At 35.3% G+C, this 11,928-nt stretch overlaps 2 protein-coding genes across 2 annotated transcripts in view; both read left to right on the forward strand.

Moving 5' to 3' along the window:
* Nucleotides 1-217: 217 nt before the first annotated feature.
* LOC107713045 (V-type proton ATPase 21 kDa proteolipid subunit) lies at nucleotides 218-5,236 on the forward strand. The gene is made up of 8 exons (XM_016518463.1): nucleotides 218-510; nucleotides 1,259-1,307; nucleotides 1,464-1,547; nucleotides 1,796-1,873; nucleotides 2,313-2,382; nucleotides 2,592-2,643; nucleotides 2,740-2,930; nucleotides 4,171-5,236. The coding sequence occupies exons 1-8, from the start codon at nucleotides 444-446 to the stop codon at nucleotides 4,195-4,197; spliced, it is 618 nt and encodes a 205-aa protein (XP_016373949.1). The 5' UTR covers nucleotides 218-443; the 3' UTR covers nucleotides 4,198-5,236.
* Nucleotides 5,237-8,766: 3,530 nt separating this feature from the next.
* Nucleotides 8,767-11,928, forward strand: part of LOC107713046 (beta-1,4-galactosyltransferase 2-like) — a 92,003-nt gene continuing 88,841 nt past the window's right edge. The window contains exon 1 of the mRNA XM_016518465.1: nucleotides 8,767-9,195. The gene's annotated coding sequence lies outside the window, so the exon portion shown is untranslated. The remainder of the gene's footprint in view (nucleotides 9,196-11,928) is intronic.

The raw sequence follows: 11,928 nt of genomic DNA on the forward strand, positions 1-11,928 counted from the left end.
TATATATATGTGTGTGTGTGTGTGTGTGTGTGTGTGTGTGTGTGTTTAAATTATACTTCCTTGGTTTTTTAATTAGATATCGACCAAAACGTTTTACAAAACCAAAGAGAAACTAATATATGACCTGATCGGAGATCAGCGCTTCAGATCACTGAAGGAAATCAAAATCACTTTCACGGACTTTTACATTAAATGTTCCCTCCTGGTGGAAGCGTGACGTCTTGAGTCACGTGCACAGCTCGAGCTCGTCACATGATCAGCTGATGACTCCTTCCCCTCTGATGGATGCAGGATTTCCAGCCTTCGCCGCTTCGAAGGGCTCACAGGAATCCATTTCTCTGCAAAATACAATCATCTAACAGAAAATAACATCACTGTAGCTTTAGGTCTATTCGCGGGAAAACCTTTAGATAGCAAAACTGGCGCTGTTGGTCGAGTGGATTATGAACGGGCACGCAATTTTATACACCGGGGTCACTTTGGCCTTCTGGTCGACCATCCTGATCGTCGGTGAGTGCTAATGAGACCAGCTGCCATATGGACATTAATAACACGCATCTTAATAGAGTCATGTTGACTTGATTCGTACATAGTTATCTTTCTAATTCTTTACTGTTCCTCATGTCTCTTTGGCCGGATAGCCATTTTTGGCTTGCCTTAACTGACGTTAGCTGTCATAAACTAGCACGACTACGCCAAACATTAATTTAAATGTCGTTTTAATTGTATTGAACGCTGTTTTCGTAAAACATTGGAGTAAACAGTTGAAAGTCGAGCTATGGAGATAGTACCAATAATTCTTAAGGCTGTCAATGTGAGTTAGACATACACCTGCTCTGACGAGAACGTTTTTTATTGTGTTAGCTGTAGTTGAAATGTTTCTCTGGTAACGTTATCTGTATTTTCACCTGTTTCTCCACACGTTGGCTGTAATCGCATAGGAGAGCAGCAAAGTTCAATTCAATATGAAGGCAGTGTGTTTTTTTTATATAGTAGTTATAGGGTAGTTGAACAGGGTTCATGACCAAATGAGGAAGATAGCTCTCACATGACTGTGAGCTTTCACAAATACTTCTATGATTTTGCAGAAAAGTTCTATCCATATTATGCCGTTTATTCAGATTATGCCACTTTTTTTTTTTCCTCGAATGTAAACTTTCAGGGGGTTTTTAGGTTTAGATGAAAATTCTGTCACTTTTAAATTTCTGGTTAACCTTAAACAGTACTAATCTAGTCATTTCTTTTTCTTTCTTCACAGGTATTTGCTATACTATTTTTGACCTTGGATTTCGATTTGATGTAGCATGGTATGTGTTCAGTAAGACCAGCTTTTGAAACCTTAATGTAGGACTTGTTTTGTTCACTACAGTGACATTTCTGATATCCACAAGACCTAATTTAAGACTTGAGATGAATGAAATGATCCTAATGAAGTCTAGATAACCTAACCTTTTCTGTTGCAGGTTTTTAACAGAGACTTCTCCATTTATGTGGGCTAATCTTGGAATTGGCCTGGCCATCTCTCTGTCTGTTGTTGGAGCTGCATGGTAAGGCTGTCTATTTCCTCTTTTTTTGTGTCTTACAGAAGTTGAAATTTTGACATGTTGTAGTGCAGTTTTCCATATCCTCTTCTGCACTGTTTAAAAGAGCTCCATAAGTAAAGGCATTCAACTCTGTATTTCTATCAATAGCTCAATCACCAAAATGAATATTGCATGTTTCTTTTGTATTATTTTTACTTAAAGATTTGAAATGTAATAAACAAACAGTAAATTACAAGTATGTGATTCTGCAGGGGGATTTATATCACTGGATCCAGCATCATTGGTGGTGGAGTCAAAGCCCCTAGAATCAAGACCAAAAATCTTGTCAGGTATTTGCAGTTTACTTAATGTTTTAAAGTGTTTTTTATTTATTTATGCAAATGTGTCCTTTTTTTGCTACCATATAGAGACAATCGGGGTTCAGATTTTGCTTATATAGGCCTACGGTACATATAAAATATCATTTGTATTTGTCATATTTTCATTTTGGTATCTTAACACCAGTTAACACACAGTTGTCCTGCAATTGTCTATTAAAAAACGCTGAACTTAAAATGAAGTCTAATTTTAGGCAACAGTCACTGAAATATGTTTTTGAATTTATTCATGTTGCTTTTGTCTGATATGAAAACAAAAAGAGTTGTTTTTGTATACGATTCCATCTGTCTAGTAACTGTCTGGTTTTATTTGCTTGTGTAAGGTTTTTTTTTTTAGCTCACAGTGGCACTTGGTGACAGTTCATTGAATTTTATTTTTATTTTTTTCTAGCATTATCTTTTGTGAAGCTGTTGCCATTTATGGGATCATCATGGCAATTGTCATTAGCAATTTGGCAGAGGTAAGTTAAAACTGATTGACCCATTTCTTTGAACGCTTTGGTTTTTCGAGTGAGTCTTATGTTAAAGAGATTTTAGTATACTTGTGTGTTAAGAACAGATGTTTTTTCTTGAGCTTTTTTCAACATTTACATTCTGCATTACATAGTAATGCAACCAAAAATAGAAGTTGTAAAACTTTTTTTTTTTTTTTTCATTTCCTGTCATTTAGAACTTCTCTGGTACAACTCCAGAGACTATTGGGGCAAAGAACTACCAAGCAGGTAAATTGTGCTTCTAAATCACTTGTCATCTTACTTGAAATATTTTCCTTTGCCTCTGTTAAGCGACTGGATGATACATTGGTTCTGTTTTTTCAGGCTACTCCATGTTTGGTGCTGGACTCACTGTTGGCTTTTCAAACCTCTTCTGTGGCATCTGTGTTGGCATTGTGGGTAGTGGAGCTGCCCTCGCTGATGCTCAGAATGCCAGCCTCTTTGTCAAGATCCTCATTGTTGAAATTTTCGGCAGTGCCATTGGACTGTTTGGAGTGATCGTAGCCATCTTGCAGGCAAGTCGTTTTCTAAAATCGATGTTTATATATATTTCGTCTACCCTGGCATTATTGAATATGAGCTGTTGTGGTCAAAAACTGAATGTATGTTTTGAAAATGTTTACTTTGAATACATTTAAGATAAAAGCATCTGCCAGACACATTAATATAATGTAAACAAGTTTTATTACGTGTGGTTCACTTTCAGCAGCAAATCATGAATTGTTAGCATGACCTTATCAGACTTAGTCAATTGATTTCTAGTGACAGCAGAGAATATTAAAGTGTAAGACTTTTCAGGTTTTCAGTTATTTAAAACATTTTGAAATCTTTGAGGTGCTACTGTACTATAGTAAATTGTTGTTTTTAATTATGAATATTTTTTCAATGAATTTATGAACTTATTTTATTTTTTAAAAGCATTAGGCCTTCATGAGTGGCCTTTATTTATTACCCAAATAATAAATAAGGAAACTCAAATGTCATTGTCATCTTAGTCTTAAGGCCTTTTTCATGCCAAGAGTGAATATTTGTTGTGGATATTGCAAACAAGAATCAATTAGTTTCTGTTGGCCTTTTTTTCCCCCTTAAATTTTCTTCCAACAGCACTGTACTATACAAAGTACAGCAGTATTATTGTCATTAAACCCATTGTTTGTATATGATGTTGTCAGTGTCATCGGATGGTTTGTATTTTGCAGAGAGTAAAATCTGTATTGTCAGATGGATTGTATCTTGCATTTAAGCAAATGAATGGCCAGAATGTGTTTTTTTTTTTATTTTGCTCTGTCTGAATCAGCCTTTTGTTTCACTTCTTCATTTCATTATTTGTGTGAACAGGCCTTTAGTTTACCTAACCGTGTTGTCATTAAGCATATTCTTCCCCATCTGACTTCCAGCAGAATGATCTTTTAAATTATTTGTCATTAATATCCATCTAGCTACTTATAACCACCCTCTGGAAAATGAATATTTTATCACCATTTCAAGTCACACTCTGTAAATTGATCTGACATGCATGCTTGAATTCAGATTGAGATTATTCCGCCACACAAGAGCAGCTCATATTTAAACAGTCATTTCATGTGGGTTCTGCAGTTGCACTGTGGCCTTTAATGGTAATGATAACTTTGGTTTATGCATTCAATATTCAGTTTATTCAAATATTTTTGTACATCAGATTGTGTGTGTGTCTGTGTTTTTTTTTTGGACCTGTATAATCATTAACATTGTTTTTTTTTCTCTCTCTCTATTTAGACATCGAAAGTAAAAATGGGAGATTAGATGACTACACAACCTACAGATCAAAGATGCTGTGTTGCTGGTGCAAACAGGAGGTGTAAATACATAGTAAATTATTTAAATGTATTTTCCTTTGTGTCTGTTTTTAACCATCATTTTCTGAAGATTGAAATATTCTGTGTGCACCAATTTGTCTTAAAAGAGTGCATGATGATGTCAAAGGCAGATCTTTGACGACTTTCACACTTAGTTTGGCATCTCATAATTCTGAAAATGAAAATATCACTTAATGTTTTTGGCCATACCTCCATGATGTCATAATACCACATTTAAATGATAGAATTGTTCTTTTTTTTTTTTAATCAAAAGGTATTTTATTTATTAAAATAGCCTAATAATATAAACCATGATCCTGCATATGGTGACAGAACAGACTGTCCATAGACCCAGTGTTGGGGTCTGTTTGTAATCATCTCAAACTCCAATATATAGTTCGCTGTGATGGTTCTGTACAGTACAAGAAAAGTGATAAATTGCATTAGTGTGGTTCTTTGCATTGAATGGGTGTAAATCGTGAAGTATTCTCTTGTTCGCTGTATGCAAGAATGTTCTTGTATTTGCGTGATGACACCTGGTGTATCCGGTGTGCTTGACCTGATCTCACTCTCACGTGTTGTGTTCTTTTATGTAGCTACTGAATTCAAGTAAATGCTATCTTTGAGAAAACAGTTATACCAAAACTATGATGTTAAAAAAAATAAAAATACCAGTCATCTCCAATTGTATTTCTACCAGTGTAGACCCTCACTTTGTAGGGCTCTCTTTAGTCCTGGTTGGTTAAAAATGAGAGGATATAATAATCTGATGTGTGTACATATTAAAAGCAGTTTGTTTTTTGTGAAGCATGAGGGTGTTTGCCATTCCGTATTTCCTAGTTGTCTTGTACATTTTTATTTTTATTTTTTATTTTATTTTATTTTTTTGAGAAGCAAGAAGTGGTCTTTATCTCCCAGGACACTGTGGTGGAAGCTTGTTTCCTCCATGGGTTTAAAAGAAAGTTAAAGTAATTTCGACAAAATTCAGAATTGTGAAACTCAAATTGTTTACCTTTTTTCTCAAAACTGTGAGCTTACATCTCGCAATTCTTGATGAAAGGTAATTGTGACCATTTATCTCACAATTTTGACCTTTTTTCTTCCAATTGCAAGTTTACATCTTGCAATTCTGATTTTATATGTAGCAATTGTGACTTTTGTTCTGATAACTGCAAGAAAAAAAGTCAGAATTGTGAGATATAATTGTGAATCCAAATTGTGTGAGAATTTATTTGGTTTTTGTTTTTTGTATTAAATATTTTTTTAAACCCATGGTGGAAGCAAGTTTCTATAAGTAACTGTAAACTCTGAACAATATGTAATAAGTTCTTTGCTGTTCACATCAGTTAATCCTGAAAACGATCATCTAAAAGCAAGTTCATAGCAGAACAGCACTGCAAACAGTGTGAGGTGGACTTTAATTGGCCACAGACATGAGATGCTATATTTAAACAGATATGAGGCTGTAGATTTGACTGGATATTAAGATCAGAATTGTGAGATATAATTGTGAATCCAAATTGTGTGAGAATTTATTTGTTTTTTGTTTTTTGTATTAAATATTTTTTTAAACCCATGGTGGAAGCAAGTTTCTATAAGTAACTGTAAACTCTGAACAATATGTAATAAGTTCTTTGCTGTTCACATCAGTTAATCCTGAAAACGATCATCTAAAAGCAAGTTCATAGCAGAACAGCACTGCAAACAGTGTGAGGTGGACTTTAATTGGCCACAGACATGAGATGCTATATTTAAACAGATATGAGGCTGTAGATTTGACTGGATATTAAGATCTCATTTTCACAACCAGGGTTTTTGTCCTCTTGAAATGTTTTAGGAAGATGTATTTTCAGTGTTGCATCGGCTGAATATTTAAAGGTACAGCCCATTCATCCCTCACAGCCTCATTTTCATTCTTGTATAATTAAATATGGTGTTTTCTCTCCACTAAGGTTATCTACTCGGTCTGAACCACTGTTTATAGCCACAATCAAACTTGTGAGTGAAGTGACATGTGGCCAAGTATGGTGACCCATACTCGGAATTAGTGCTATGCATTTATCCCATCCAAAGTGCACACACACAGCAGTGAACACACACACCGTGAACACACCCGGAGCAGTGGGCAGCCATTTATGCTGCGGCGCCCGGGGAGCAGTTGGGGGTTCTATGCCTTGCTCAAGGGCACCTCAGTCGTGGTATTGAAGGTGGGAGAGAGCGCTGTACATTCACTCCCCCCACCTACAATCCCTGCCGGTACAAGATCATTAATATATTTCATCATTAATTGTAAGATCAGTTGGCCTTCTTTAAGCTCTACTGAAATACTTTACTATCTATAATGTTTTTGTGAAGTGGAGGTACATACTAAACATGATTTTACTAACTCCTGAATGTCCAAAATCAACTTCTGTTAAATGTCTGTTGATATTGTTTATATTAATGGTCAATCAAATCACATACTCCATCTGTAAAGCACTATGGTCTTGTGAATCATTTCCAGTCTAGTGACTAAGATCATCTGTTTTCTTGCACTGGAACTGTGGAGAGATGCTTTTTTTTGTTTAGTTTTTTGTTACATGGATAAGTGTTTATTTTAAAACATTCCAATTTGGATCTGATGGATCACACTGCGAGGCTGCTTTAAGTCTTATTATTGTGGAGCTTCCAGGACCTGGATTGGCTGTCTTGTGGTTTAGTGGTTCAGGAGTTGTGCGGTAAAGATGACCTCTTAACCATTTCTCCTGTTTCAGTTATTGTTAAATATGTTAATGTGGTGATTCCATTGTTTTGATGTGTACAAGTGGATCCTCTAGACTTCCTAATTGTCCTTGAAGAAATAAAAAGAAATGTGAAAAACAGTTCGATGCATGAATTTTTGTTTTTATAGTTGCCAGTATCATCACAGCATAACTCAAACACTAGGTTATCAAATGACTAATTATTCTAATGGAGGCATGGAAATGCAAGTCCATGATCCTTCAGCCAATAGGAGTAAACTGATCACCCCTCATTACCATATTGCATGATGAAATGCACTACCTTTTAAATGTTTTTGAAATAAGTCTCTTATTATCACCAAGGCTGCATTTAATATAATCAAAAATACAGTACAAAGTAATATTGTGAAATGTTTTTGTGGTTTATTGAATGCATTTCAAAATGTAATATATTCCTAATCGTTTTCAGCAGTATACCTTATTCATCAGAAATCATTCTAAAATGCTGATTTGGTGCTCAAGAAACATTTCTTACTATCAATGTGGAAAACAATTGATGCATGATATTTTATCAGTATTCTTTGACAAATAGAACGTTTCTATTAAAACAGTCATTTCATGTGGGTTCTGCAGTTGCACTGTGGCCTTTAATGGTAATGATAACTTTGGTTTATGCATTCAATATTCACTCTATTCAGGAAAATAATTTTATAGTCCTGGGACATCAGATTGTGTTGGGTAATCTTGTTTTTAACAATGTAAAATTCTTAACTGTCACTTTTGATAGTGCATCTTTTCTGAACGAAAACAATTTATTAAAAAGAAGTGATGGAAATAAATATGTAAATAAAAGAAGAAACATGCATAATGTAAATGAATAAATTGAAAGAAAATTAAAATAGAATTTCTCAATTTGATTATGTATTTTGTTTTCTGCAGTATACATTTATTACATAATCTTTATTTATTTATTTACTCATTTTCGGTTTTGCAGGAAAGTGGGTAAAATATGTCTTCTTATTCTGGAACATAACAGGATAACAGTATTTGTTATCAAAGTCGTGAGGCAAGTTTTCACGTGTTTACATATACAGAATTTATAAATCAATTTTTGCAACAAAAAAAAAAAAAGGTTTGTTTTTGCTGTTTAAAGCAAATCAAAATAAAAATGGGAAGAAAAAAAACATATCATACAAGGGGAACTGCCAATGTAGACAATGATATGCATTATTTCGCTGAAGGTTATTCGTGATTTATTAAATGCAGTATTGTACAAGCATCAGCGATCAGGTGACAGCTTCAAACATCCACCAGATGGCGCCAAAGGACGCGACACTGTTGCATGGCTTTCAAGCATCGCTTGTTTAGCTGGTGCATCGCTTGTCACGGCTGCTGCTTGATGCTATATATTTATATAGAAAATTTAAAAAAATAAGGTAACCCTTTAAGAAACATGAATCTACATTGAGCGTCGCCTGCCATTCGCGACAGCAGTAACGTGCATTTCATTGTTGACTGAACTGCAGTGAACAAACATTTGGCCAAAGAATGGACCACGATGGATGTTTGTTTCTCTCGCGCTCAATCCTGCTCGTGTGAAACTCAAACTGCATAATAATTGGAAAAGAGCTGCTATTAGGACAAAAAAAATGCTAACATAAAAGTAAATGATAATTAAATGTTTAAAACCAGAAATACCAAAACAAAACAGTACATGATTGCATAGCGAGATATAAACTGCGTCCTCTTGCGGCTAATAAGCGAACCTCCGTTTGAGCCCTCCGAGTCTCCGTACTAAAGAAAACCTGCCTCCCTATGCCTTTATTCGCACACCCATCATCTCTCCTCGCCAAAAAACACAGAACGGACAGATGAAAATACACGGCAAAATATTTAGTATCATCACTGGAGTGTACGCTGCTGTCAAGGGCTTTCAATAACATGGAGATATATAATATTCCTGCAATATGGCATAATCCTTTCGTCAGTGTGCATTTCTTTCCGAAAAATGAATTAATCGACGTTGTCGGCAGAAAGAAATAACGCTATCCGGCAAGTAACTCCCTCGTTTTATATGGATATTATGATAAAACTAACTGTATTTCACACAGATGACACATTTATGGCTGAAACTGACAGTTCTTCCGAAATAGACAGTCAGCTGAAGTGAATACAACAAAGATGAATCTCTTATAGAGGAGCTCCCTAGCTTGCAAAGGATCAAGGTAAGAAATGACATGTTTGTGTTCATGGTTTGCAAATTTGAAACATTTTTTTTTAAATCTCTGCATGACTTCCTTTGAACGATGCTCTTTGTTGTTTTTCTCTTATATCGCATGCTATCTTTATTGCCTGCCATCTTAATCAAGGCGTAGAGATGCTTCCTATACAATCTCAACTCTTGGCCAGATCGCAATACCACAAAATAGGCTTTATTTTCATCGACATGCACATTTCAGCTCCTCCCAGCAGAGTCGAGTATAGGGATGATACTGTGTAATGGTACCCACCACAGCATCCATGGACAGCATCTTGCCCAGTGTCTCCAGATAGGAAGCTGGCAGGACATGTGTGACTTTGTGGCCGAAGATCTATGAGCATGGAGAAGAATTCAGAGTAACACTTTTTATAAAGTCTGTATGAATAATGCATTGCAATGGTATTTTGAATGCATTCTTAAAATGCATCTTTTAATCACATATTCTTATTAATAACAAACAACATTATAATACCTATTTATACATTGAAAGAGTGACTTAAAACATGATTAAAGCCATATTGCATGTCTATACTCTTTCTTAAGCACGAATAGGTACATTTTAAAATCTTTGGTTAACATTTTTATGAACATTTTTGAATCCATTATGTTTGCAGACTTAATGGAAAGTGTTATTGAATATTGTGTGGTAAGCTTTCTAGAGGTGGTTTATGAATCAAGGCTGGAATAACTAGAAATTTGTTGAATATTTACAAAAGTTTGGCACATAATATTTCCTATTAACCTTTTGATTAGTAAATTATTGATGAGAGCACATCATGGCACGTTAGTCTCATGGCAACTGATGTTTATGGGGTCCAATTTACATGCAGCTGTTCTCCCTATTTATTTAATCAGTGATTGCAGTATATCTTTTTAATTGCACATATTGTAATACAGTCCATTCTTAAATAAATATCAGATTTGTTTATTATAAGCTCATACAGTATATGGCATTGAGGCACTTTCCCAAAACCTCAATTTTTTTTCTTTTTTTGATGTTTTAAGGGGTTTTAGGATTGTTTGTTTCACTTGTAAACAAACAATTTTTCTTTCTTTAACCTTTCAGAATCCTTTATCGGGTCTGTTTCTGCTGAATATTTTCCATCTTGGATGTTACAATCACAATCCCTAACAATAACACACATTGTCAGTAAGGATTGAATCTGTTTTAATAGGTTTTGCTTCTAATTTTTCAAATAAATTTCAAATAAATAAAATATAATTTACATGTTTTTTTTTTCTTTAAGTAGACTAGCATTATTTCCAATTATTCTGATTCGGTTTAAAGGCTATTCCAGTTGTTTTAAACTACTTTTAACAGTGTTATGATGGTGAACATAAATATACATATATCACTGACAGGATGGAAAGTTAAGGTGGCAGTTTGTTGTTTCAGCTTGACTCATTTGCAGTCAATCACTTTTGCTGTCTGATATGTGATCCATTAGTTCTCAGTGGATCCTCTAAATGACTTTCTCTCAGCGTCTGTATCTGTTCCTCTCATTCACCCACACAATCTGATTTTTAAGCTCTCTTTCTACAGCGAGAGCCCAAGGGCGGATTGTCCGTTGGTCCATTTTGCAGTTTGTTTTAAACAGGAGCTGCTCTGTTTGGCTAATCTACCTCCATCCACCAGAGATAAATGACCTTTTGAGTCTGCTGCGATTCCTTTTCTTGCTTGATGGGAATGGTTTTGATGGGAAATTAGGGGCAAATGTATATTGTGTTTTATTGAACAGTGCAAATTTAGAGACCGGATCACTGGTCATACAGATGAGAAATCATTGGGTGTTGGGATTTGTTGTCATGGGAACAGTAAGACCCGTGGCACAAAGGTGGCGTGAAGTGGACTGCTTTGTTTTGAACACCGGCTTTGTCTGATTTTTGTCTCTTCCTCAAAGTTTAAAGTTCATTTTTCTGCACTCATGAGCACGGAAATAACAAATTATTAATGATATCAGACCAAGTCTAGTTGCGCCCGAAAGTACAAAATGTGTTTGTCGTTTGTAGTTTATTTCTGAGGGAGTTGCAAGGGCATTTAGGTGAATGGGGATAATCATGTCTAAGTCTATCCAGATGCCAACTTAGAGGTCCGTCCAAACGAAGGCTTCAGCTGGGGCGGTTTAATTTGTCTCTTGGCTCGGAGTAGAGTGAGCAGCTGGACTTGAGGCAGGCAAAAGCTGGGGCCGCGGTCTGTGGAGCTTACAAGCTAACAGAGCTGGAGCGCAGCCACCCAAGACTTCCTTCTGCTTGTTTGTGTGCTGTGATATAGACTGTGTCTAGAAACAATGCTGTCTCATAATTAGCCGCTCGGGTTCACACGTCGGTGCGATGACTTACCTTTGTGATATTCCGAATTAGATACATTTCAAACCCTGAAAGGACTCGATTATGTAACTGTTTAGTGCTCATTCAAGGCAGCTGAAACTATGTCAAGCTTGAGTTAGCCTTACAGGAATATTCCACATTCAATAAAAGTTGAGCTCAATCAACTGCGTTTGTGATATAATGTTGATTACTACAAAAAAATAATTCAGACTCATTTTACAGGTTACAGTTTTTGGAGTATTTGGCAGCAGAAATGTGAAGCGGCGTCATTACTGTTAAACTAAAACTAGTAAAATGATTTCTGTTAATTGAAAGCTATATATATATATATATATATATATATATATATATATATTATAGAGAAAAAAAT

The sequence above is a fragment of the Sinocyclocheilus rhinocerous genome, unplaced genomic scaffold (genome assembly GCF_001515625.1).
Source record: "Sinocyclocheilus rhinocerous isolate Xijiao unplaced genomic scaffold, SAMN03320098_v1.1 scaffold2284, whole genome shotgun sequence".
Classification (NCBI taxonomy): Eukaryota; Metazoa; Chordata; class Actinopteri; order Cypriniformes; family Cyprinidae; genus Sinocyclocheilus; species Sinocyclocheilus rhinocerous.